The 27,078-nt window shown below is 43.3% G+C and overlaps 2 protein-coding genes and 1 long non-coding RNA gene across 4 annotated transcripts; 2 read left to right on the plus strand and 1 right to left on the minus strand.

Annotated features, from left to right (window-relative positions):
• Nucleotides 1-2,189: 2,189 nt before the first annotated feature.
• LOC117087028 lies at nt 2,190-3,217 on the plus strand. Its single transcript, XR_004438648.1, has 2 exons — nt 2,190-2,319; nt 3,037-3,217. It is a non-coding gene; the product is annotated as an uncharacterized LOC117087028 (long non-coding RNA).
• LOC117087025 (HLA class II histocompatibility antigen, DP alpha 1 chain) lies at nt 3,094-11,882 on the minus strand. 2 transcript variants are annotated; one of them, XR_004438645.1, is made up of 5 exons: nt 11,668-11,882; nt 7,755-8,000; nt 7,132-7,413; nt 6,711-6,915; nt 3,094-3,439 (listed from the first exon to the last, which is right to left on the minus strand). XR_004438645.1 is itself a non-coding variant. In XM_033216754.1 (5 exons), exons 1-4 carry the CDS (start codon nt 11,792-11,794, stop codon nt 6,761-6,763), a joined length of 810 nt encoding a protein of 269 aa, XP_033072645.1. In that variant the 5' UTR covers nt 11,795-11,880; the 3' UTR covers nt 3,094-3,439; nt 6,749-6,760. The 2 variants fall into 2 exon arrangements, 1 of the variants encoding a protein (XP_033072645.1); XM_033216754.1 differs by having other exon boundaries at nt 6,749-6,915; nt 11,668-11,880.
• A 2,340-nt stretch (nt 11,883-14,222) lies between these two features.
• Nucleotides 14,223-25,403, plus strand: LOC117087026 (HLA class II histocompatibility antigen, DP beta 1 chain). Its single transcript, XM_033216755.1, has 6 exons — nt 14,223-14,433; nt 18,553-18,816; nt 23,162-23,443; nt 23,978-24,088; nt 24,419-24,442; nt 24,735-25,403. Exons 1-5 carry the CDS (start codon nt 14,334-14,336, stop codon nt 24,436-24,438), a joined length of 777 nt encoding a protein of 258 aa, XP_033072646.1. The 5' UTR covers nt 14,223-14,333; the 3' UTR covers nt 24,439-24,442; nt 24,735-25,403.
• Nucleotides 25,404-27,078: the final 1,675 nt, after the last annotated feature.

The following is a 27,078-nucleotide window of genomic DNA, read 5'->3' on the forward strand; positions in this document are numbered from 1 at the left end:
TGGGATTAATTTGACCTTTTTTTTCTAGCTTCTTAAGATGGGAACATAGATGGTTGATTTTAGAGTTTCCCTCCTTTCCAATTATGTAAAGTTATAAATTATTCTCTACTTACTGTATCATAATAATTTTGATATAGTGTGCTTTCATATTCATTCAGTTCAAAATATTTTCTAATTTTCCTTCTGACTCTTTTTAAATCCAGGTGCTGTTTAGCAGTATGCTTTTTAATTTCTAGGTGTTTGGGACTTTCAAGGTATTTTTCTGTTATTGGTTTCTAATTTAATGCTATTGTGGTCCAAGAATGTATTCTGTATGATTTCAACAGGACATTTATTTATTTGTTTAGACATTTATTTATATGTGTTTATGACCCAGTGTATAGTCTGTCCTGTGGAATATTCTTGAGCATTTGAAAATAATGTGTATTCTGCCACTATTGGGTGGAGTATTCTATAGATCTTGATTAGATCACATTAGTTCATTGATAATGTTATTCACATCTTCCATGTCCTCATTGAGTTTTTTCCTAAATATGTTATTGATTACTGAGGGCTAGAATACTAAAATGTAATTGTGAATTTGTATATTTCTGATTTTTTTTAAATCATTTTTGGCATAATGTGATTTAAGACATATTTTCTAAAAACATACACATTTAGGATTGTTATATGTTGGTAATAAAATGATCCTTTTATCATTATGAACTATCCTTCTTTCTCCTTGATAATATTTCTTATTCTGAGTTCTATATTTCTGATATTAATACAGCCACCAACATTTCCATGGTTGGCATTATTTTCCTTTTTTTTTTTTTTTTTACTTTAAGTTCTGGGATACATGTACAGAATGTGCAGGTTTGTTACATAAGTATACATGTGCCATGTAGTTTGCTGCACCTATCAACCCATCATCTAGGTTTTAAGCCATGCATACATTCGGTACATGTCCTAATGCTCTCCCTCCCCTTACTCCCCATCCCCCGACAGGCCCTGGTGTGTGGTGTTCCACTCCCTGTGTCCATGTGTTCTCATTGTTCAGCTCCCACTTATGAGTGAGAATGTGTGGTGTTTGGTTTTCTGTTCCTGTGTTAGTTTGCTGTGAATGATGGCTTCCAGCTTCATCCATGTCCCCGCAAACAACATGAACTCATTTTTATGGCTGCATAGTATTCCATGATATATACGTATTTTCCCATTCTTTTACTTTTTACCTGTCTTTGCCTTCATATTTAAAGAGGGCATTATGTAGAGAGCATAACGTTGGCCTGTACATTTTTCTGTGCATTCTGACAATCTTTGCCTTTTCATTAGAGTGGTTAGGCCATGTGCATTTAATTCAATTATTAGTATGGTTGTTTTAAACTCCGTCTTACAGATTGTTTTCTCTTTGTCTTCTCAGACTTTCCCTTTTTTATTTCTTTATTTTGAATTAATTATGCTTAGTGTTCTATTTTATCTTCTCCGTTGGCCTCTTAGCTATACCTCTTTTTTTTCAGTAGTTGTCAGGAGTTTTAAATATTCATCTTAATACATTCTACCTTCAAACAATAACACACCCGCTTCACATGTATAAGAAATTTACAACATTATACTTCCATTTCTCCCTTCTATTCTTTGTGCCATGGTCATCATATTTTACTGCTGGGTATGTTATAAATCCCCAAATAATTTTCACTTTAAACAATTCCTTTTTTAACTTAAAAATAAAAAAAAATACTAGAAAACATGTTATTATATTTATCTGCATTTTTACCATCTCATGCTTTTTTCATCTTAATATCTAATGAACACTCATAAAGAAACAAAATCATTGCTCAAATAAGATATTTTTCTTCATAATCACCACTGTTCTCAAATCTTTGAAAGCTCTGGTAATAACGATTTAAGTTCTACCACATGGAGTGACTATAGTTGGTAAAAACTGCAATGAATGAGGGCATTTTAAAAATTTTATTTATTGGCTCTTAGTTTTATCATGTAGAAAAATCCTCCATGAGATATTGCTGTAATTACAATCCAGCCTTGGGAAGGGAGCTCAGGGGCTGTGAATGAAATCCTAATCTGCCTGATATCTTGATCCAGACAGACTTAATCTCTTCCCTCAGAGACTTCAAACACTGCAGTCTTCAAACTACATCCAAGAAAATCTTTATCCAAGTAAAATTTCCCCCTGATATCCTTTCTCTACTCCACCCTATCCTGTAGTTAGGGAAGAACCCAGGGCTGAATCACTATCCTCAGACTTTTCCATTCAGGTGGGATCAGAACCTTTAGTAACCACATCTGCAACAGAGGTTGAAACCACACCTTCAAGAAATAGTGTTCCTGCTGCAGATGACAAGCAGCCTTATGAAAAGAAGGCTGCGAAGCTGAAGGAAAAATACAAAAAGGATATTGCTGCATATCGAGCTAAAGGAAAGCCTGATGCAGCAAAAAAGGGAGTTGTCAAGGCTGAAAAAAGCAAGGAAAAGAAGGAAGAGGAGGAAGATGAGGAAGATAAAGAGGATGAGGAGGAGGAGGAAGATGAAGAAGATGAAGATGAAGAAGAAGATGATCATGATGAATAAGTTGGTTCTAGCACAGTTTTTTTTTCTTGTCTATAAAGCATTTAACCCCCCTGTACACAACTCACTCCTTTTAAAGAAAAAAATTGAAATGTAAGACTGTGTAAGATTTGTTTTTAAACTGTACAGTGTCTTTTTTTGTATAGTTAACACACTACCGAATGTGTCTTTAGATAGCCCTGTCCTGGTGGTATTTTCAATAGCCACTAACCTTGCCTGGTACAGTATGGGGGTTGTAAATTGGCGTGGAAATTTAAAGCAGGTTCTTGTTGGTGCACAGCACAAATTAGTTATATATGGGGATGGTAGTTTTTTCATCTTCAGTTGTCTCTGATGCAGCTTATACGAAATAATTGTTGTTCTGTTAATTGATACCACTCTGTAATTGCAAAAAAAAAAAAAAAAAAAACAAGTTGCAGCTGTTTTGCTGACATTCTGAATGCTTCTAAGTAAACAAAAAAAAAAGAGGTAGTGTTCACATGTGACCTGATCCTAGACTTCCAGTAAGAATGACTCAGAGTCTCTCAGCTCTGAAATACTGAAGTGTTTATTGGTCTTAGGGTATTCTCCGGAAGGTGAAAGTGGAAGGGTTCTTCAAAGGAGACCAGAGGATAAAAGACTCAATGAAGGGATAATCTCCATATCAGTGCTACCAAAGTGTCAACATTTATTCATTAACTTGTATTTGTTGGAAACTTTACTAAGGAATGACTGCTTTAAAGTAATGGATAAGGACAGAGCTTGAAGGGTCAGCAATTCAGTCAGCCACTGGAGTAGTTTTCATATGAAGTGAGAAGAAAAACTGAGATGGAGTTTGTAGGGCAGCTGGAGTTCAGATCTCTCCTAAGTCCTCTTCTGTTCAGATATTTTGTCACCTGCAGCAACACACACAGTTACTGTCATTCCTGGGTTCAGTACTGTAAGCCCAGAGCCATCTTCCCCACTCCCTTTGCACCCGAGCTTCCCATTTCTCTGCCCTGTTCAGGTCCCAGGGAGAAGGTGGTCATCCCTGCACATGCCCTGGTCCTCCAGGTGAACAGCACATAGGAGCCAAGGAGTTCACTAAAGTCATTGAATTTCACCCTCAAACCCCAGCTGACTTTGAGGGCATCCCACATGCTTCATGTCTCCAAAATATCCTGACAAGGGGAAGGGTCACATTACTGAGGGCAGAGAAGAAGCTTAACCCTGGAATAAGAATTGGAAGGGACAAATATCCAAACCATATAAATGACAGCAATGAAGGAAGGATACTTACTCATATTGTGTAAACTGATCTTTGAAAGGATTTCAAAACCAAGGTAAATTTTCTAAAATGACCTCTGTTGAACATCTGACAGCAGTACTTCCTCCTTCCTGGAATTCTTTAATTCCTTGGCTTATGTGGCAGCATATTCTCCTAATTCTTCTGCCTGTCTGCTTCTTCTCCATTTTCGTTAAATATTCCTCTTTTGATATTTTGTTAATCATGTATCTTTGCATTAATTTTGCTCTTTCAAGATATTTCATTAAAATATGATTTATTACTGAGTTCTTTTGGTATCCTCCAAATTTTGCACCTAAGTCAAGTGCATCCCTTACATGACCCTAGTCCCAGCCCTCCTTTCCATTCTTCCTCTTAACATCTGACATTCTACATTCACTTCATTCTGTTACAAATCATTATATATATAATTATAAATGTGTGTGAACAAAGAAAAATAAAGAAAAATTTGTCCTACTGGATACTAACAACACTACAATGTCATAGTAATCAAGACATTAGGGCACTGGCACAAGAAGAGACAAACAGAACAGTGGAACAAGATGGAACTCAGACACAGGCCCATCTGTAATGGGAGCTTTCAGTATAGCAAAGAAGACACCACAAACTTATGGGGAAAAGGTGAACTATTTAGTAGTTGTGAGAACACATTTGCCCATTATATAGAGAAAAATAAAACATGATCCCCATCAAACACAAAGAAGAATCCCAGATGAATTAAAGTAGTACATGTGAAATTTAAAACTGTAGGAGATGTTTTAAAAATATCTTTGATATCTCAGTATATGAAAGACTTCTTTTAAAAAAGACACACAAACAAAAATACAGTTGATGGACTTCATTACAAAATATTAAGGATTTATCTTCAATAAAGGAAACCAAGGAGAAAGTTGCCAGAAGTCAGATTAGGGGAAAACATTTGCAATGCCTAAAACTGACAAGGGACTACTAGCAGGACTATATAAGAATCACCTGCAAATCAATAAGAAAATGATAGAAGCACATAGTACAAAAATGGGCAATGAATGTGAACAGGCAATTTATAGAAAAGGAACTCCCAAGTGCCTAATCAGTTCTAATTATAGCCCCAATTATTAGTAATTAAAGAAATGCAAAATAAAACAGCATATTTCTTTATGCACATGAAATTGGCAAAAGTTAGAAAACTGAATAATGTCCAGTATTGAAGTGCATTTAGGAGTTGCAGGACATTTCAGGTATTGACAAAGGAAGGACAGATGAGTACAGCCATTCTGATAAGCAGATGAGCAGTACTTAGTCAAATTAAGGAGCTGCATCTCCAGCGACCCTGCAACCCCTTTCTAGGATACATACATTCCAGGGATGCAGGTCAGGCCCATGAGCATATGTAGTTTCATGTGAGATACAAGCATTGCTTGCAATAGTAGAGAACCAGGGATAATCTAGGTATCCCAGGAGCAATATAGATATGTGGATTAATATGATTTGGATATTTGTCCCTTCCAAGTCTCATGTTGAAAATTGATCCCCAGTGTTGCAGATGGGGCCTGAATCATGGAGGAGACTCCCTCATGAATGGCTTGGTGCCCTCTCCAGGGTAATGAGTGAGTTCTCACTCTATTAGTGCACATGAAACCTGGTTGTTAAAAAGAGCCTGGCACCTCTTTCTCTCTCTCTTTCTCCCTCTATGACCATGTGATGCACCGGCTCCCCTTGCCTTCCACCATGAGTAAAAGCTTCCAGAACCCCCTCAGAATCCCCTAACAGAAGCATATGCCGGTGCCATGTTTCATGTAGAACCTGTGGATCTGTAAGCCAATTAAAGTTCTTTTCTTCATAAATTAGGTAACTTCATATATTCCTTCATAGCAATGCAAAATGGACTAATGCATGGACATATAGAGTAAAATATTATGGGAGATTTGGAAAAAACAAACTGGATGTACAAAATTAGCAAACTGGATGTACAAAATTAGATCTATAATTTAATGCCATTTTGGTTAATTAAAAAATACATGTACACTGGACATTACTACATATTATAGAGGATCTATGCAAATGAAAGGAAACATCAAACTCATTAAAATGTTTACCTATGAGGTAAGGATAAGAGGTTAGATATGGGAGTAAGGACTGGAGATAAAAGGGACCAAATAAATCAAGAGAGAGAGAGCTCGAAAGCACCAATGATGAGAGTATAATGAACTGAGAAGTTCTTAACCTTTTGTACCTGAGGTCCAGCATGAATAACAATAATAATAATGAATTAGATGTGGTCATCTGCAGGGAAGTTCACTGTCTAATGCTAAGAGAATTCCCAAAACATATAAAAATATAAAATATGGTGAGTGTTATGATAAATAGAAACCCATAAGATCTCAGGAGGGGCATTATTTGTATGAGCATTGCCATGGAATGAGTCCAAGTAGAGATAGTAAATAGTTACAGGCACCCACCACTGTGTTGTAATTATGTATAGAAATATAGATCTGGCTCCATTATTAGACAATGGACTCTTGGAGAATTTGAACTTGATCATTTCCTTCACAAAATAGGGTGTATAGGACAGTGGATAAACAGTCTTGGATCCAGGCTTTCTGGATTGGAAGCTAGCCCTACTACTTCATAGCTGTGGGAACTTGATCAAGGTGCTTAAGGTCTCTGTGTATGTAAAAAGATGTAAGTATCTTTCATATGAAATGGTGAAAATAATAGTACCTACTTCAGAGATTCTTTGTGAGAATAAAGTGAATTAATAAATGTAAATGCTTAGAATAGCGCCTAAGCATATTAACTAGTCAGTTAGTTATCAATGTGTTGTTGTTATGTGGCTGAATGCTTTTAACCCATTAGAAGATCAATGAATACTTATCGGATTGAATTTTTCCTCCCTTCCTTACATTCTACAAATCCTAGAGCCTCCTCTTTACATTCCCACCTTTACAGTATTTCACAGGGGCCCCTGGGCCCGGGGGTCACGGCCAGAACGCAGAGACTTTATGATGAGGACGGTGCCCACGATGATGCCCACTAGGCCCAGCACCAGGCCCAGGGCACAGAGCACAGTCTCCGTTGTCTCAGGCATCTGGATTGGCTCTTGGGCCTCTGGGGGAAGAATGAAGAGATAGGGTCAGGAGGTGCTCAGTGAGGGTGGTTCTGGTGTGGAATGGGTGTGGGAATCGAAGGTTATGGACCAGTTAACTGGACATTAGGACGAGGAGAGGACTGAGACCTGGCCAGTGGGGAAAACTGGTGCTGAAGACACCAGGTCATTGGAATAGAGGATGCCAGGAGATTATGGAGAGAAAAAGAGCTGCATACCCCAGTGCTTGAGGAGTGGCTGATCCAAGCCCCAGTGCTCCACCCGGCAGTCATAAACATCCTCGGCCGAGGGCACAAAGGTCAGGTAATGGAACTTGTGGAAGCTGTAATCTGTTCTGGGCAGGAAGAGGCTCTCAGTGACACCCTCAGTGACTGGCTGGCCGTTGCACAGCCATGTGACGTTGAGCACTGGTGGGAAGAACTTGTCGATGTGGCAGATGAGGGTGTTGGGCTGTCCCAGCTCCACAGGCTCCTTGGGAAACATGGTCACCTCAGGGGGATCTGGGAGGAGACAGGAGCAGGTGAGGACCCTGTTCTGGGATGAATCACAGAGGCTCCACCTCTGACGGGTCCTCTACCTCAGCCTTAGATTTTATGGCAGCTCTGGGTTCCTGAATCACAGAGGCAAGTATCATACCACTGACCAGCCTCACTCTGCTCACCTTTCTCTTTCTTGAGAAGGGAGGATGCAAGCCCTTGCTGTAGTGGGATCAGCCCATGGCCACTAGGGGAAGAGGATCACACAGCAGGGGGCACTTAGGCTTCCTAGTCTGAGGGTGGCAGAGAGGCCCTCTCTTCCCTTCCAGTTGGGCTACAGAGAAAGAGGAAAAGATAGGTAGTACCATTGGCGGCCTGAGTGTGGTTGGAACGCTGGATCAAGGTATTCAAGTTGTGGTTCAATATAGCAATGTCATCCAGCCCGCCCTGAGCCTCAAAGGAAAAGGCTCGGCCAAACTCCTCCAGATGCCAGACGGTCTCCTTCTTGTCCAGATCCACATAGAACATCTCATCCTCATCAAACTCAAACATATACTCCCCTGTTGGTCTATGTGTCTGTACAAACTTGGCATAAGTGGACACATGGTCCGCTGCATAAAGAAAGTAGAGAAAAACACGACAAAATGTAAGTATGAATATGCAAATGGTGAAAGCTCGAGAATGAATAAAGACTTAGGAATATAAAAAGGAAGAAGGTAAGAGGTCAAAGGCAGTACATATGGGGAAGAGAGACCAACAGCATTAAGGAAATAATACAGAGCAGATGGGCAGTTATAAAAAGAAAGGAGTGAAGAACAAAACGAAGTTTATCACTGATAAGTCAAGTTGCTTCATGGTCTTTGAAAGTCTGGGCATCCTGACCCTACACAATAGTAATCGTAACAATGACAGCGAACATTTGTTGAGCACTTACTTGTACCAGGCATCCTTCTAAATACTTTACATATTTCACTCGTTGAACTGTCACAATAACCCTATGAAGCAAATACATAGCATACTATTTTACAGGTAAGGAAATGCAAAGAGGTTATATATTAATAACTTGCCAAGGTCATACAGCTACTGGTGGAACTAGTAGACAGATTTTTTTTCTACCCTTGAGGTCTTAATTCTTCTAAGACACGATGTAAAATTGTTTTTCGAGCCATGGGGGTGGGGGAGTGAACATTTTATTTTTCTTGTTGCAGAAGAGAGAAAAAATAGAAAATTGGGAGGACGAAGAAAATATCCTTCAAATTTTAGTGTTCTTGACAGTTTTAAAGTTTCTGTCTTAGTTTATGAACATGAAACTAGAATGTACAGCTTGGTTGATAATATTTTTCACTTGGGGCATATAAATTCAAAAGTACAGTACAGTTATTTTGGCATTTGTTCCAAACTTTTTGTTTCCTTTTAAAAAATATTTTAACATTTATTTTATGTTCAGGGAGGGGTACATGTGCAGGTTTGTTGTACAAGTAAAGTCATGACTCGGGGGTTTAGTGTGCGGATTATTTCATTACCCAGGTACTAAGCATTCTAAACTCTTCTTACATTTATATTTTGATTTTTGTTTTAGAGGCCAACTAGAAATTATTACTGAGTTTGAAATACCTGTAGGATTTAATTTATTTTGTTTCTTAATCTGTATTAGTTTGCAAGAAGTAGCAAAGATAAAAGGATAAATGCAATTATCATCATGAAAGAAAACAATGAATGTATATGTGAAAGTCTGGGTTTAGAATGATAAATGCATGAGAGCGAGAAGGTACTACAGGGCTCACTGGCTCTCACCTCCCAACTCACGGATTTCCCTGTGAGTTTGCAGCCCTGACATGTGGGGACCCAGTCTGTGCTTGGCCAATTACAGTGACAGGGAGAATGACTCTGAGTCTCAGAGGAAAAGGCTCAGCCAAACTCCTCCAGATGGTCTCCTTCTTGTCCAGATCCACATAGAACATCTCATCCTCATCAAACTCAAAAATAAACTCCCTCATTGGTCTATGTCTCTGTACATATATGTACAATGATTCTCTGTCACTGTAATTGTAAGTGTCTGGAGGATAGGGTCTGTGTCTTATTTTGCACTGAGAATGACTCCCTGTCACTGTAAGTGGCCAAGCAGAGAGTGGTATTTCAAACTAAACAAATTAAATTAAATCCTATAGGTATTTCACAAGGAAACTTAGCTTCCTTCTCAGTTTAAAGGACTCAAAGGACTCATCAGGAAAAAGAGGGTAAACTAAAAAGACACAACGTCCTCTAGCAATTAATGGGAACTCATCTTCCTAATATGTGAATATGTGAATGTTATAGTTTTAAAAACGCTTTTTAAAAAACACTTTCACAAGTTCTGCAGTCTAAAGATCAACCAGATATTAAACAGATTATTTTACTTAAAAATATCATTTCCATTTAGACAAAAATGTATATTAAAAGACTACTATATGTCAAACACTGTTAGATGCTAAATATTCTAATAAAAATAACACATAGGTCCTGTTCTGCAGACGCGTACAATTCACAGAAGGAAACACAAGTGACAAGACAACAGCAGGTTCAGAAGGGTAAGTGCAGATAAGTGGGTATACACAAGATGCGATCAAACAGCACATCAGGGAAGGCTTCCTGGGGAACAGATGGCTTCAATGTAGGCATTCAGAAAACAGGGCAAAAGCCACTTCTCACAGGGAAGACAGCCTGACCAGGAGAAGATCCTGAGTTCACTGTGGGGCTGTTGCACTTAGACGATCTGGAAGTCATCTAAGGAGAAATAATACATAGACATTTGTGGATGATGGGTGGTCTCAGGAGAGGAGTTTAGGCCAGAAAACTGACAGTCATTAGAGGCAGATGCAGGTTAGATGAGATTTTCCAGGAAGAGTGCCAAAAGTCAGAATTGCAGAGATCTCAGGGTATGAGAGAACATGATAATTAAGAGGTGATTTAAAGGATGATAAGGAGGATCCAAGAAAACAGGAGAAAAATAAGAACAGGGTAGTTCATCACAAATAAGTAGATTACAGTGCAAATATCAGTAACTCAAATCAGAGGCACTGAGAAGAACCCACTGGATTTGACCTTCTGCTGAGGTTCCTGATGGCCAAGATGAGAGGGTCCTAAGGGATGTACCGGAGGCAAGTCAGAAGCTTAGCTCCAAGTGTGAGAACACAAAGGAAGTGTCTCTAGGGTAGGATGCAGACTGAAGTCACGGTTGTTTTTTATCAGTTGGCTAATTAGGAATTTCTAGGAAGAATCCTAAAAAGTATTCAAATCTATGAAGAGATGCCCATTGTGGTGTTTATTGTAACATAACATTAGAAATAACCCAGGTGACCATGAACAGGGCAATAGATATTTCTGGTCTCCACAGCCTCACCTCCTGTTTATTCCACACATCTTAAATAAAACTGTCTGAGGCCAGTGTGCATCTTGTATGTTATGGATTCTAACCTTCCCCATCACTAGGTTTTGGGATGACAGCATCATGCACAGGCTTGATGTCATTCTCCCTGATGTCAGCTACAAGGAAGAAAGAGCATTCACCACAGTCCATCTCTGGCTGAGTCCTTGCAGCTATCCAAAGCCTAGGCCCGCCTTGCAGTCCGGATCTCTCAGAACCCGAATCACAAGGCTAACAAGACCATGCGACACTGCTGTCTTGAGAGAGGAAAGCTTGTGACCACCCACAAAGACCCAGGAAGGGCCCTAGGGTCCTAGGAGAGATGGAGGATACAGAAACACTCTTAGCACTTTCTCTCCTAATGCAGAGCCCATAGCTTGGAGTTCCTGTGAAGCAGCCACAAAAGACAGAGGCTGGGGATCCCAGAGAGATGGGAGGTGTGTGGGGCCCTGCAGGGCCCTGGTAGAAGATCACTGTGTGCAGGAATCTGGGGAAGGCAGTGTATGACCCTCAGAGCTGGGTCTGGACTTCAAACTTGGCACGTTGATCTGCTGTGTAACCTTGGAAAATGTATTCATCTTTTTGAGCTTCAGTTTTTTCAAAATAATTTCTAAATAAAGGGAATGATTTCTAAATGAAGGGAATAATATCTTCATTGAAGATTCCTGTGAGATATAAATGGGGAAAGAAACTAGGCAGGCATCTCATAAATTCTGGCTGTTATTGCTGTTATTATGAGGGCCAGAGAGATCATAGACTATCATGAGGGCCAGATAGATCAATGAGCCCCTAAAATTTCTGATTCCTGAAGCAACAATTGATGTGAACCTCCCCAACACTCACCCCGACACTCTTGTGTCCTCCTGAGCACTCACCCTTGATGGCCCCAGCTCCTCGGAGACTCAGCAGGAAAGCCAAGGAGAGGGTTCTCAAGACAACAGCTCTGGTCTGGAACATTCTGTCTTCAGGGCACACGTTGTGGGGTCTATAATTGATGTCCATGAGCACAGGAACAGTGATAATGAACTGAGCCTGGTGGAGGCAGATGAGACTCTGAAACTGTGGGCTTCTGGCACTGGAAATGATCAAAATGGGTGGAGAGGAGTCAGCATGGCTAGGCTTCACCAATCAGAGGAATAACAGAGCTGACATTCTCTGTTGCTGGGTAAAGAGGATGCTGGAAGGTGCTGGGGAAGAGATGGGAGAATTTTAGGTACCAGTGTGGTCAAGAGAGCTCCAGTTCACAGTTCGTTTTCAGAGTTAGAGAAAGAGACGTGGAAAGATAAGTCACACCTTCTTCTGATGGCAAATGTTTCCCATTATGTTCCTTCTCCCAACCCCCACCCGTATCCCAGGCAGTCAGATGATCTTTGATGTTTTTTGGTCACTATATTTTAAATAATGTTTTATGTTACGTTGTCAAGTTTACAAAAATATTCTGTTGATAATGAAGAATGAATGTGATATCTAATAAAATACATATTATCCTTCTTTCAGGTCCACCTCCCTAAGATATCTCTTTCTTATTTAATCATTTCTGCAGAGGGTTTTATAATTTCTATTTAGAGGTTTTAATTAACTTGAATGAAGCTGATCTTTAAGTATTTATCTATTCCTGGTTACCTTTGTTAGTGAAATTTCTAGATAATTTTTATTAATAGATTTCTTAGTATTTAGTCAAAAAGTATACTTAGTGTATTTAGTCAAAAAATATTCTTATACTTAGTCAAAAAGTATTTGACTTTTCCTGGTATTTAAACAGTGTAATAACATTTTTATCTTTAAATTAGTAGTCATGTTATTTCATTTTCATGTAAGAATACCCAGGACAGCATTACCTATGGTAACCACATGCACCCATATTTTGATCCTGTTTTTAAGAAGAGTTTCTCTAATGCTTTTCTGTTATGGGTAATGTTCATTTTTTTATTTTATATTCTCTTTACTGTATTTAAGTAATTACTTTTCTAGTCTCATTTTAAATATTTCGATTTTGAGCTATTTCTTTGATACTCATAGAGAAGATCACAAAACATTTACTATTTAATGTAATGATGAAGTACATATATTACATTAATATTTTTTCTTATTTGTGGTAGCCTTACCTTGTAAATAATAATTACTAACAGATTAGTACATGAGAGATGCTGTTATTAGTGCTTTTCACGCATTACCTCATTTAAACCTCACATTAAACCTGAGGGAGGTATTATTAATGTCTACTGTAAAAGTAAATTACCTGAGACATCGAGGAATTAAGTATTTGTCTAATTATCTATGGCAGGTAAATGACAAGGAGAAGAGTCCCACCCAGGCAGTTACTAAAAAAAACTGAGCTTTTCTCCACAATCCTCTCCTGGCCCCTCAATCCTACTGGACACCTTCTACTACATAATTGTTTTCTTCTTCTGCATTTTACACGCCAGCCTTCTATTTACATTTTAATATCGATTTAAATAATTGATGCCAATTTGATTCTTTTTTGAAATTAGAATTGGTGGTCCTCTAGGATCACATTTATAAGTGTCTAAGTAAGAAGTAATGTTCTTTGAAAGTTTGTAAAAATATTCACTATAAACAGAATAGAATCGGATGCTTTGAAGGAGGTGGGGTCTTTGATTTTTTTTTGTTTTTGTTTTGGTTTTCTTTTCATTTTCTTCCTTATTTACTAGTCAATTTATATTCTCTATGGACTTTATTTTTCTGAAGCAATTTCAGACCTATTGATCTCATTTGATCTTAAGAGCTTTGCTATAAGGCAGGTTATATCATCCCCATATTGAAGACAAGGAAATGAAGTCCAAAAGAGGCGGTGTCCTTAAAGCTGCATACTGTCATGGCAGGATGGGTGGTGTGTTCATGCTCCCGGTGTAAGGTCCCTAGACTGAGCCCTGCTGACCCCGATGACAGTCCTATGGAAGAACCTGATATCTCCTGCACATCTCAGGACTCACAGACCTCTGGGAGAAAGTAAATATGAACGGGTGCTAATCTTAAACACACCCTTGGACAAAGGCAAGACAGACAGACTCCAGGCCTCATTTGAGTTCTGGGATGGGTACTCTAATCCCTCTAAACCATGCCACTGAATGACCTTTTACACACTGAGATAGCATTTCTTCCACAACAGACCATGTCCTGTGGGTGTGTGAGGTGTGGCAGAATTGGGGAAATGATAATCCCTGTAGGTGGACCAGCAGAATATTTGAGATCACCATCAGAGCAAAGAAAACACATCATCTCCCCAACCTCATGACTTACTTGACTGCTTAAAATGGGTGTCACCGTCCTCCATCTGTCATCTTAACTGCATCACAGGCTTTATATTTTCAGAACCTTCACACTAACCGTCTGCCTGGCGAGTGATGACTCATACAAAGCTTAGTGCCCATTGGTTCTTTTCTCAGAGTCTGTCCAATCCCAGGGTCACAGAAGACTACTTGGGTTCATGGTCTCTAATATTTCAGACAGGAGCTCCCTTTCGTGAGTCCTTCTTTTCCTGACTGCAGTTCTTTTCATTTTGCCATCCTTTTCCAGCTCCATGATGGTTCTGCAGGTTTCTAGGACTCCCCAGACAGTGGGTCTGATGGCGTTACTGATGATGCTGCTCACATCTGTGGTCCGGGGCAGGGCCACTCCAGGTAAGAGCAGAGCTGTCATTCCTGGAGGGTCTGGTTCAGGGAACAATTCCTTGGGGACTTTATCTTTAAGGGATCAAATTCTGAGACAGGCTGCAGGGGCTCCTGCACTAAGCCAGTGTCCTCCCTTCCCAGCTGGAGAAAGAGGTTCGTCCCCTAAAGGATAGCTTGTTATCCTACAGGCCTATTCTCTCTCCAAGGACATGGGTACAGCAAACAGAGAGAGGTGCCCAGTGGTCAGTATGCTTGTCTTTGGGAAAATGGGGCTAAGAGATCCAGGATAAACTTGATGGACAATGTTTACAGAGAGAGAAGGTGGCAAGTGCAGGCTCCTGGGCATGCTCACGTCCAGCCTGGAGGGGACTCAGGCAGACAGCCCTAAGCTGGAGTGTCCAGGCTCTGAGGATCACTGAGGATTCCGTGCTTTTGAAGAATGCCTCTCATTCCCCAAGGCTGAATAGAGCCCCTTGGACATTGAAGGCAAGATGGGAGGGAGGGTTGGGGACAGGTTCTAGCCCCTGAAGGCACTCTCATTAAAGGTACTTCTCCCAGCTTCCCCAGAACTTGGTGAGAGTACTAGAGTAGGTTGAGACTTGTAGGAAGAATGAGATGAGCTTGTGTGGGTGCGTGACAGGGATTGAGTGCAGGTTATCAGACAGCCGAGGAAGCAGTAACCAAGTGAAAAATATCTTCTTCCTGCTGCCTCCCTGTGGCTGGTGTAATATTATGGCATCTATGATCCATTGTTTTTCTCTCAGGATACTCTCAGGATATTTCTAGTCCAAATTTACACCAACACTCTGAGAGGAAGGACTGCAAAGTAGTGCCTTAGTTTTCCACTGACTTCCACCTTTCCTGCTTACACCCTTCCTCCTATACCCCTCCACACACCTCCTAGGACACACCTAGAAGGTACTGACATCATGTCACCTCCTTATCTTTCAGGGTAGCAAGGTTGGAATCTCCTGAATACAGCCCCTCAAACCCTAAAACCTCCTATCTATTACCTTGGGTTCATTGTCTGGGAAGGGGAGGAGAACTTGAACTTGTAGTCACAGAGGGGTGCTGAGAACTAACCAGTAGGATGGCTCAGCCCTGGGAACTGCAGAGGGGTGAGGCTGAGGAGAGAGGAGGTTGGAGCAGCACTGGTGACACTGAACAGTGTCCAGCAGAAGGTGAGGGGATGCAGCGCCCCCATCCCATAGGCAGAGCTGTCATGTGGGATGAGGGACAGTGTTGGGAGCCACCAAGGTAACCCAGAGGTGGGAGAGCAGAAGAGGGTATGTGACGCTGGGCAGTGGACAGGAGGAGGGGCAAAGGCTAGGTTGAGTTTGGTGGAGGAATGAGATTAGGCAGTGGAGCCAAGTGACAAGGACTGAGGGTGTGTTACCAGAGCTCCCTGCATAGAATGAATGTTCAATCAAAACCTGCTGGAGGGAGAGCTGGAGCCATAGGGGAGTAGGTAGAGAGGGCAGGGCCATTTCCACAATGCCCTACGTGCTCTTACAACTCCACACACATCCCAAACTTCAAACGGGGCACAAGACAAAAGGGCTGAGGAGCCAGGCTGTGGCTTAAAGAGGCTGCAGGGGGAAAGCTTGGCTGAGACAACCCATAGGGAGCTAGAGGTTTTTACTATCTCCTGTTCTGAGTGAGAGATGAATTCATTCAGATCAGTGGTTTCAAACTGTGCTCTGGGCAACTCAATTGTTAAGAAACAGGGTAAAGTTTCTTATATACAAAAAAAAAAACCGGCCGGGCGCGGTGGCTCAAGCCTGTAATCCCAGCACTTTGGGAGGCCGAGACAGGCGGATCACGAGGTCAGGAGATCAAGACCATCCTGGCTAACACTGTGAAACCCCGTCTCTACTAAAAAATACAAAAAAAAACTAGCCGGGCGAGGTGGCGGGCGCCTGTAGTCCCAGCTACTCGGGAGGCTGAGGCAGGAGAATGGCGTAAACCCGGGAGGCGGAGCTTGCAGTGAGCTGAGATCCGGCCACTGCACTCCAGCCCGGGCAACAGAGTGAGACTCCGTCTCAAAAAAAGAAAAAAAAAAAAAAAACCATGAAAATTTCAAATTATACCATAAAACCCCATAAAACCCCTCATCGCTTATATCTACTTGGCAGGTAAAATTCCATTTCAAAAGTTAAATGTATTTTAAAAACTACCTAAGACTGGGTAAATAAAAAAGGAATTAAATGCTGCAAAGAAAAAATTCAAAATTCTTATTCTTGAGTGAAAAATGTTCTCTTACTGGTGATTGAAGAGGAGAAACAAAGACGAACAAAAGAAAATGGGAGAATCCACACTCAGAGCAGGGCAACTGAACAGGGAGGGGTGGATGGATGGCAGAGGAGGAGGAATCTGGTCTCAAGGAACTGGGGGTCGCTGGGCCTGGAAGTTTATGGGGCTGGGGCCCAAGGCACCAGGAGAAGAGGCAGGTCAGGATATCTGAGTCAAGGCCTGGGATCTTGCCTTAGCAGTGACACTGGAGACTAAAGGTGGACTCTATGGTGCCCCTGAGCCCAGCCCCACTCCATCTCCACTGTCCTCTGCAACTAACTATGCAGCTTTTGTGAGGGGTGATGTTAATAAACTGGAGAAGTTAATTTGTGGAGCATGAAACAGATGAGCAGAACAATCACAGTGCCTTAATTTCCCCAATGTGCCCAAGAACAGACCAGGCCTGAAGAGACTCAAACAGAAACAAACATGTGCCACGTCACTAATACTTCCGTGTAGACACACACCTGCCGGACACTGCTCATTGCGCTCCCTAGGAACAACAGCATGTGGGAAAGGCTGCCAAAGTTCTTTATGTAAAAATTACATCAATGCGGTCTTCCTTGGCGCTGCCTATGGAGCTGGCAGCCATCTCTTCCTCCGCATCATGGCCTCTCTCAGACTCCTCATGCAACCCAAGATCCTCAAAAAGAGGACCAACAAGTTCATGTGGCACCACTCAGACTGAAATCTCAAAATTAAGTGTAACTGGCGGAAACCCAGAGGTCTTGACAACAGGGTTCTTAGAAGGTTCAAGGGTCAGATCTTGATGCCAGATCTTGCTTATGGGATTAACAACAACAACAAAAAAAAAACACATGCTGCCCAGTGGCTTCCAGAAGTTTCTGGTCCACAACATCAAGGAGCTGAAAGTGCTGCTGATGTGCAACAAATCTTACTGTGTTGAGATGGCTCACAGTTTCCTCCAAGAACTGCAAAGCCATTGTGGAAAGAGTCACCCAGCCGGCCGTCAGTCACCAACCGCAATGCCAGGGTGCACAGTGAAAAAAATGAGAGAAAGTTCACGTCCACATTTTGTGTTTAAATAAAACCATAAAAACTGCCCAAAAAAATTAGATAAATTCCTCTAAACCCAAAAGACTCCACCCCAACAGGTCCCTGGTAGTTGTGGTGATTTTCATTGTTTAAAATATTTTCCACATCTTTTGACACCAAGTCTTTCTGCAGCCATGTTTGAAAATTAACTTTCAGGCTACAGAGTCTTTCTTATACCAAAGTTGAAGGAAGTTTTAAGAAATATATTTCTACATTTCCTAAATGCAAAACAACAGGAGCAGGTTGAGGAATTCTCAAGAAACTGGTGGAGAAGAGAGAGCGCCTAGCTAGGAAAAGAGAAAGAAGGAAGGGAGGGCTTCCTGGAGGAGGTGGCATTTGAACCAGGACTGATATCAGGATGGAAATGTCAGGCAGGGAGTTGAGTAAGGGGAGCAGCTCTGCCCTCCACTCCTCAGCTCCTCCCGCCCCTGTTTTTTCTCCCAGCGACCCCACGTGAAACGTCTCCCCCTCCTCCTCCAGCTGCCAGCAGAAGGGACTGCCTTCCCCTCAGTGTTCGCCCCTCCCTGGTGATCACTTAGTCCCCCTGAGCAGTGAATCTCATTCTTTTCAGTAAATTCTCTCTCTGCGTGGTGAGAAAACAGGCCTGGAGAGGCTCAGCGACCTGCCTAGGACCACAGAACTCGGTACTAGGAAAACTCCTATTTTAAAATCCAGCCCTGCATGGGAAGATTTGGGAAGAATCGTTAAAATTGAGAGAAGGCGGGAGAAAGGGGATTAGGTGAGAGTGGCGCCCCCGCTCATGTCCGCCCCTCCCCGCAGAGAATTACCTGTACCAGACACGGCAGGAATGCTACGCGTTTAATGGGACACAGCGCTACCTGGAGAGATACATCTACAATCGGGAAGAGCACGTGCGCTTCGACAGCGACGTGGGGGAGTTCCTGGCGGTGACGGAGCTGGGGCGGCCTGATGCGGAGTACTGGAACGGCCAGAAGGACCTCCTGGAGGAGAGGCGGGCAGCGGTGGACACGATGTGCAGATACAACTACGAACTGGACGAGGCCGTGACCCTGCAGCGCCGAGGTGAGTGAGGGCTTTGGGCCGGGAGTCCCAGGGCAGCCGCGGGGGCCCGTGCCCAGGGCGCAGAAGCAGCCGGGCCAGCCTAAGGGACCTTAGTGCCAGGCGGAAAGGGGACTTTGGGCTGCGGATTCATGGGGGAGCCCATCTGGAACATGTCAGGGGAGGGAGCATGCGGACCTGGACATGGAGTGAGGAGGATGGGAACAGAGAGACCCCGGGGACTTCATCAGGCCTGGCAGCTGACTGCATATGGGATGAGAGGAAAGGAGGCCACAGGAGAGCACGCAGGGGTGTGGTGTGGAGATGGAGGTAGAGATGGCACAGTAGGCCATACAGAGAAGAAACCTGCAGGGAGACCCCTGTGTTTCAGATGCTTGAGTGGCCAGATGGATGGTCTGAGGGGAAGGTAAACAGAAGGGTCTGCAGCCAGGTAGGAGACTGGGCTGCATGAGACCACCCAGGGAGAGGAACCCGGGGGAAGAGCTAAGGGCTGGATCCCGGGAACTGGACAGGTGTGATTTAGCCAAGACAGAAAAGTCTGTGAAAGAGACCAAAACAAAACAAAACAAAAACAAACAAACAAAAAAAAAAAACAAGTGCAGTGTGAGGAGAGGCCCTCAGAGAAGAGTCCTGGAAGTTGAGGGGAGGGGACCTCAGCAGCGTAGTGGACAGAGGTGCCAGTGACTTGGAAAGGTCAGAAAACAGAAGACGGAAAGTGGGTTTGGAAATCAGGGACACCTGGGGAGAGCAGGTTGACTGTAGCGGTGGGAGCTGGAATGGGAAGGGGTGGATGAGGCTGAGTATGGCACATCCTCCTCGGGGCTGAGATGGATTTTATTTGTCTTGGGCTCCCCATGGCTGGCACAGGGCAGTGTCTGAGCTCATTCATCCTTTCCTTCAGGAAGTCTGGGTGTAAAGGAATGGAGAGAGGTGAAATGTGTGCAGTAAGAGGATTTCTTAAGGACGAGACCGGAGGGCCTTGGAGCTTTGGCTTCCTCCTGTGAACTTGTGGAGTGGGGAGCCTGGTGCACCAACCTGAGGGACCTGAGAGAGCAGCATCAGGGTGTGGGGTTGAGCCTTGGGGCTTTTTCCTAGAGACAGGAAGAAAAGAAGGGAGGAGGAGGAAGCTGGGGAGATCACATCTTTGATTTCCTTGTTCCTGGAAAGTGAAAGGAAGTGCACCTGCTAGGAGTGAGAAGGTGGACACACTGGGTGGGGATGAGATGAGTGACATGAGCTTAGGAAAGTTGCTGAGGTAATGGTTGAGAGAGGTGCCCAAAGAAAACTAATGCAATTGGCAAAAACTGTTACTAAGACTTTGTAGAGGCACAAATCAGCTACGTGGCAGCATTTTCTTTCACAGTAATCAGCTGCCAGATTGCAGAGAGCCCTGATGCCAGCCTAAGGAGTGTGGGTTTCTCCTCTAGACCTGCAGGTCCCCAACCTCACTGCTCAGAAGACTCTCCTGCAGACCCTCTGTGATGCACAGATCCCCAGACTCACTGCCCCGAGACTCAGATTTCCTGGGTGGGGAGGTCTGGGGATCTGTTTGTAATCAGCTCTCTAGAGGTGCCCATGTAGCCAGATAAGTATTGTCAGAACACTGAAGATTTTTGAAAATTGAAAAAGACAAGGTTGGAGCTGTGTCTTCAGAACACTACTAAGGGTGCTGGGTAGAGGAGGGACTAGAGGCAGGAAGATGAGGTAGAAACTGCTATTATTTGCCAGGGAAATTGCAATGAAGGTGTGAATTAGAACAGAACAGGGAAAACACAGAGGCAGGGGAGAGGTGGAATGGGGAGGAAAGGAGTCGTGACAATTCCAATGTGGATGCCCACCCAAATCTAGAAGTAATTGAGCAAATGTTTTCTGGGCATTAGAGAAGGCAACTAGAACAAACAGGAATCATTGCCTTGGTGAAATATATTTGAACTGGGTCAGAAATGAGGCCACTGGGTATCAAGCCTTAGCTCCAGCACCCCCTGGAGGTTGCTGATGTGCTCTAGGCTGACCTGCTCCTGTCAAAGAATATTGAGCAAGATGCCTCTCATGGAATGTTCTAGGACCTTAAAACAGACACTCAAGTATTCCCCCTGATTTCATGGTTCCCAGGAGCTCTATGGGGAAGAAATTGTACATAATTCACAACTGAGATTTAGACATGGGTTGAATAGTCTAATGGACGTTGAGTTTACAGAGGTGATGAAGTAGTGAGACCCAGGCGCCCCTGAAATAAACTTACATTGAGGGAAGAGGCTGGCAATGTGAATCAGTCTGTAAACAAGGCAAAAATACAATAGGGAGTGAAGGTTGTGGGTCAGTTCAAGACTGCTTTTACCTGGCCCAGCCTCATGTCAGGGTATTTGTGTTCTCCAGAAGTAGAAAGGAAAGAACTAAGTGATTAGGGACCTAGAAGACTAATTTGAGACACTCCTCTTGATGAGCTGTCCTCTATTGGATTTCCCTGAATGAGCTGTTCTCTAGGAGCACTTGACCTTTTTCTGTGTTTGTTTTTTGTTTTGTATTTGTGTTTGTTTTTGAGACAGGTTCTCACTCTGTCTCTCAGGCAGGAGTGCTGTGGCACCATCATGGCTCACTGCAGCCTCAACCTCCTGGGCTCAAGTGATCCTCCTGCCTCAGCCTCCCATGTAGCTAGCACTACAGATACAGGTAACACCATGTCAGGCTAATTTACTTTTCTTTTTAGAGATGGATTCTCACTATGTTGCCCAGGCTGGTCTCGAAACCCTGGGCTCAAGTGCTCCTCACACTGCAGCCTCCCAAAGTGCTAAGATTATAGGCATGACCACCCTGCCTGGCCTTTTCTGCCTTCTGAGGAGGAAAAAGGTACTGGTGGCAGAGATCCAAAAGAAAAGTTGCAGGTGGCAGTTGTGGAAATTGACCTGAGAACAACAGAACAAGCTGGGGTACAAATCCAGAAATGCAGAGGGAGGCAACACCTGGTCATCTGTGAAACCTTCACGGGACCTGAAGACACAGCACAGAGGAGGAACTTGGAAAGGACGGGATTTTCTACTACTCAAGCATCTGGGGCTCAGGATATTCTGTAAATATGAAGATTTTGAGTTTTTGTAGGTGAGGTAAAAAAATACATAGGCTATTTACAGAATAAGACATGTCAAGCTCTCTTCATTTTCTTTGTATTTTCATGAAATAAAGTTATTAGATTAACAGGCGGCCATAATTCCATTGTCTGTATATCTTAATTGCAAGATATTATTTGAGTAAATTTTGCATCCTTTGTATCAAGATAGAACTTTGAAAAGGGGCCGGGGCGGTGGCTCAAGCCTGTAATCCCAGCACTTTGGGAGGCCGAGACGGGCGGATCACGAAGTCAGGAGATCGAGACCATCCTGGCTAACACGGTGAAACCCCGTCTCTACTAAAAAAATACAAAAAATTAGCCGGGCGAGATGGCGGGCGCCTGTAGTCCAGCTACTCGGGAGGCTGAGGCGAGAGAATGGCGTAAACCCGGGAGGCGGAGCTTGCAGTGAGCTGAGATCCGGCCACTGCACTCCAGCCTGGGCGACAGAGCGAGACTCCGTCTCAAAAAAAAAAAAAAAAAAAAAAAAAAAAGAACTTTGAAAAGGTAGGTAATTTCACAGTTGGTTAAATATTCTTTGCCCAAATTACTTTGGTTAAAATTTCTCCTAAATGCACTACAGAGTGCAAACTGTCTCCCTGCCATCCCCCTATATACTTACTAATTATTATTTTATTCAAGATCATGCATGCTCTACTTGAAGGTCTGTTTCTATCTTTTCAGTGCTACCCCCACCCACTACACTAATCACGTTATTCCTATTTTCAACATCTAGGATCAATTACATAGTGAACATGCCTAAGAAATAATGATCTGGCCAGATGCAGTGTCTCAGGCCTGTAATCCCAGCACTTTGAGAGGCTGAGTGGGCGGACCCATTGAGGTCAGGAGTTGGTCAAGTGCTCCTAGAGAACCAGCCTGACCAACATGGAGAAACCCTGTCTCTACTAATATTACAAAAATTAACCAGGTGTGGTGGCAGGTACCTATAATCTCAGCTATTCGGGAGGCTGAGGAAGGAGAATTGCTTGAACCCAGGAGCTGGAGGTTGCAGTGAGCCAATATTGCGCCACTGCACTCCAGACTGGGCAACAGAGCAAGACTCCATCTCAGCAAAAAGAAAGAATGAAAGAAGGAAAGAGCAAGATTACGCCTCAAAAAAAAGGAGGAAGGAAGAAGGAAGGAAGGAAGGAAGGAAGGAAGGAAGGAGGAAGGAAGGAAGGAAGGAAGGAAAGGAGGGACAATCTCAAATGCTATTTCGTTATTTTTCTTCTCCACTCCTAGTCCAGCCAAGGGTGAACATCGCCCCCTCCAAGAAGGGGCCCTCACAGCACCACAACCTGCTCGTCTGCCATGTGACAGATTTCTACCCAGGCAGCATTCAAGTCCGATGGTTCCTGAATGGACAGGAGGAAACAGCTGGGGTCGTGTCCACCAGCCTGATCCGTAATGGAGACTGGACTTTCCAGATCCTGGTGATGCTGGAAATGACCCCCCAGCAGGGAGATGTCTACACCTGCCAAGTGGAGCACCCCAGCCTGGACAGTCCTGTCACTGTGGAGTGGAGTGAGTTAGTCTCTGATGACCCTCTAGAGCCCACCTCTGAAGAGCAGGGACTCTCTGGCTCTGGGGTTCACTCATCTTGTCTTCTGCATCTATACCCTGTGGCCATGTCCAATGCCATCTTTCTTCTATACTGGCTCCTGAGCGTAGTTTCAAGCTGGGGCAATGGACACTTGCCTGACCCTGGCCTAGGGGTCCTAAGGATTCATAGTTCCCCCCCTTGTCAGAGAATCTAAGGACACAGACACCTTCCTGAAGTGACCTCACACATAGGAATGGATCTCTTCCTTCAGCATTGTAGCCTCTTCTCAGGCATTTTGAGAGGCAACTTCCAGAATCAGCATTTGCCACCTTGTTGAGGTCACACCCCTGTTCCAGACACGAGGGCGGCTCTTTCTGAATTTCCTCTTAAGCAAGCTTTTCCCCCGGCACTGTCCTCATCCTGATATTCTGCATCAGGCTCCAGAATCTCACACAGGACGTGAGTAGGGGCGCAGCTGGTGAAGGTGACACTAAACCTGGGTCTGTCCTTCCCAGAGGCACAGTCTGATTCTGCCCGGAGTAAGACGCTGACGGGAGCCGGGGGCTTCGTGCTGGGGCTCATCATCTGTGGAGTGGGTATCTTCATGCACAGGAGGAGGAAGAAAGGTGAGAAGGCCTGCAGGGTGAGCGGGACTTACCTTCCCCTGGCATATTCACACTTACTCCATGATGAGGGGTTCAGACAGAAAAGAAAAGTCAGAAAGCTCTAGAGGCCACTGAAATCAGATAGTCGGGGAACAAACATGACCTATAGCGAGAGAGGTATCCCAGGCTGGGATCTTAATGCAGCCAGATGCATGAGTTCCCAAGTACTCAGGCTCCTGCGAGGCGTCCATTGAGTGATGGGCAATGGAATTTGGTGGGATGGAAATGTTTCTCGAATTATCTGAGGTGGTTTCAATGGCTGAATACATAACCTTTTCTCTTTCATTTCAGTTCAACGAGGATCTGTATAAACAGGTAATATTCCTGCTTTGATTTCCTTGTGGGGTGGGTTGCAGGAGTATATGAGTCCTTTCTATGCAGTGTAGCACTGAGGCACCTCTAGGAAAAGAATCTCAGGCCTGAATCCCTCTTTCAACCTCAGCCTTCGAGTGAGTGGGGAAAGAGCATTGCATGGCTCCATTGCTGAAAGGCAGAGATCAACTCTGTTCTTTATCAGCCTAAGACAGCCTCTCACCGTAATTTTTCTCTCTTGGACTTAAAGGAAGGAGGCCCGCAACCTGGGATAACTTGTCCTTTACCCCCACAGGGTTCCTGACCTCACCGAAAAGACTAATGTGCCTTAGAACAAGCATTTGCTGTTTCGTTAGCACCTGATTCAGGACAGACCTCCAGCTTCCCAAGAGGATACTGCTGCCAAGAAGTTGCTCTGAAGTCAGTTTCTATCGTTTTGCTCTTTGATCCAAAGTACTGTTTCTCTCACTGGGCCTCCAACCATGTTCCCTTCTTCTTAGCACCACAAATAATCAAAATCCAACATGAGTGTTTGTTTTCCTTTAAAAATATGCACCAAATCATCTCTCGTCACTTTTTTTTTTCTCTGAGGGTTTTAGTAAACAGTAGAAGTTAATAAAGAAGTTCATTTCGGTTTACATGTAGGAAAGAAGAGAACCATGAAAATGGGGATATGTTAACGATTGTATAATGAGGCCTGTTAGACGTGGCACTCTTCTGAATTGACTGTATTTCAGTGAGCTGCCCCCAAATCAAGTTTAGTGCCTTCATCCATTTAGCTCTCAGACCACTATTCTTAGCTATTTCATGGTGAGCGGACTGCAAATCTGCCTGATAGGACCCATATTCACACAGCTCTGATCCAACATTTAACTTACTGAGAGCACGTTTTATCATTAGCATTAAGAAGTTAAATTAATATCAGAATTTAAAATTATAAATTTTATAAATCTAATACACTTTACCCATTTTCTTTGCATGCCATCACAAATACTACTTAACCAAATATGACTTGGCCTTTCGAATGCATCCGGTAGACGTCATTTGTCATCTAAGTTTGCATTCATCTGCCAGCCTAGACCTCCTGTCTTCATTTTCATACAGACAGAAATGTCTCCGCACTAGGGAAAGAGCAAAGAAATACATGTAGCACTCTTCTTCAAACACTGGCCTTTTTTTTTTTTTTTTTTTTTAACAATCCAACATTGTTATGTGTTTTGCATCTCATATTGATACCTTTCAGTCAAGGTAGAGGACATGTTTGTTGTAAGCTTTCTTTTTTGTGTAGAGAATGGATTCTTTACTCCTGATACACATAAGCAGTGCACAGCAGCTCTCTGATACATCCAGTTGACGCCTTCAGTCTTCCTGGCTTCTTACAAGCATCTTCTGGGCCTTGTGTGTCCCTGGGCGCCTGTCCCTGGTCAATTCCCACAAACTACTGTGCTCCTCTTGCCCAGGACCTCCCCTTGCAAATAATATCCACCATCTAGGACTGGCTGCCTCCAATTCCAAGAGAGGTGGGGCTGAAGGTATAGACTGGGCTTCACTGGCACAGATATAAGTAAATATAGCTGGAGTCTACAGAGAGGATGGACTAAGTGAGGGAGTCAGGAAAGAGAAGCCACCCATAAGGATAACAAATTATGTCTCATAGTCCTCTTAGCCTAGGGAATAGGACACAATCATTTTTTCTTTTTAAAACATCCTTATCCCTGCTCAGCCTTGTTTCCTCAAAAACTATAAAGGAAAATGCTATTGACTTGTTTTTGTGTAGTAATTTCAGCTGTCACATAATGGGGTAATGAGGCCAGTATATAGTAAATAAATGAGGACCCTTTATCTGTCTTATTTTCACTTTGGCTTCACAGGAAACTTGTGAGAAACCTTTGCAGCAGAAAATTAATATGATTTTAATCCAGGGATTCAATGATGGAAGGAGGTCATGAGAATAGCAGAAAGTCTTCAAATCAAGATGACTGTGAAATCCTCAGACCCAGAGCACATAAATCCTATCCTCAGAGCCACGGAGCAGTCAACATTCCAAACCATATCCCATCAGAGTCATTCTGTTCCATGCTTGTCACCTGTACCCACGTTACAGGTTAGGGAGTACCCAGAGTGGAGTGAACAATCTCTGGACTAACACCCGGCAGGATCCGAAACTGAGGGATCTGCACCCACATTGCAGGAACAGGATATGTGCTCCTAGGGAGCTGACGGTATAAGGAGATGAGGAAAGACCCTGCCGTCACACAAGGAAGGCATCAGACATGTCTCACTGTGACATATGCAGGTGTTTATGAAACTGGGATTTCTAAGGAAGAATACAGTGCAGAGAGCGGTCCCGGAGGAGACAAGAGCTGAGAGACCATCCAAATTGGGGACCACCTTGTCACTAGACTTCAAATTTTCAATATTTATAGTGTTTTCTAAGAGTCAGGCCCTTTGCTGAGTGCTATGTGCAGCAGGATCAAAGGCAGCCAGGAGGTAGAGGAGTCTTGGGGTACATCAGTCATTGGGGCTGAAGAGCAGAGATTCAAAGGAAAGCTGGAACTGGAGCTTCAAAGGAGAGCTGAAACTGATGACTCCCCTGTGTCAGCCTCTGACTCAGAAAGATTGAATGCAGTAGAACACAC

The sequence above is a fragment of the Trachypithecus francoisi genome, unplaced genomic scaffold (genome assembly GCF_009764315.1).
Source record: "Trachypithecus francoisi isolate TF-2019V2 unplaced genomic scaffold, Tfra_2.0 Lachesis_group10, whole genome shotgun sequence".
Classification (NCBI taxonomy): Eukaryota; Metazoa; Chordata; class Mammalia; order Primates; family Cercopithecidae; genus Trachypithecus; species Trachypithecus francoisi.

What these genes read in the sequence shown, in the direction of transcription:
- LOC117087025 (XM_033216754.1), bottom strand. Translation starts at nt 11,794, where the DNA reads ATGGACATCAATTATAGACCCCACAACGTGTGCCCTGAAGACAGAATG. An exon ending in CCACACTCAGGCCGCCAATG is followed by an intron (nt 7,414 to 7,754) that starts GTACTACCTATC and finishes GTCTCCTCCCAG; the next exon opens with ATCCCCCTGAGGTGACCATG. An exon ending in GCCACTCCTCAAGCACTGGG is followed by an intron (nt 6,916 to 7,131) that starts GTATGCAGCTCT and finishes TTCTTCCCCCAG; the next exon opens with AGGCCCAAGAGCCAATCCAG.
- LOC117087026 (XM_033216755.1), top strand. Translation starts at nt 14,334, where the DNA reads ATGATGGTTCTGCAGGTTTCTAGGACTCCCCAGACAGTGGGTCTGATG. An exon ending in CGTGACCCTGCAGCGCCGAG is followed by an intron (nt 18,817 to 23,161) that starts GTGAGTGAGGGC and finishes CTCCACTCCTAG; the next exon opens with TCCAGCCAAGGGTGAACATC. An exon ending in TCCTGTCACTGTGGAGTGGA is followed by an intron (nt 23,444 to 23,977) that starts GTGAGTTAGTCT and finishes TGTCCTTCCCAG; the next exon opens with AGGCACAGTCTGATTCTGCC.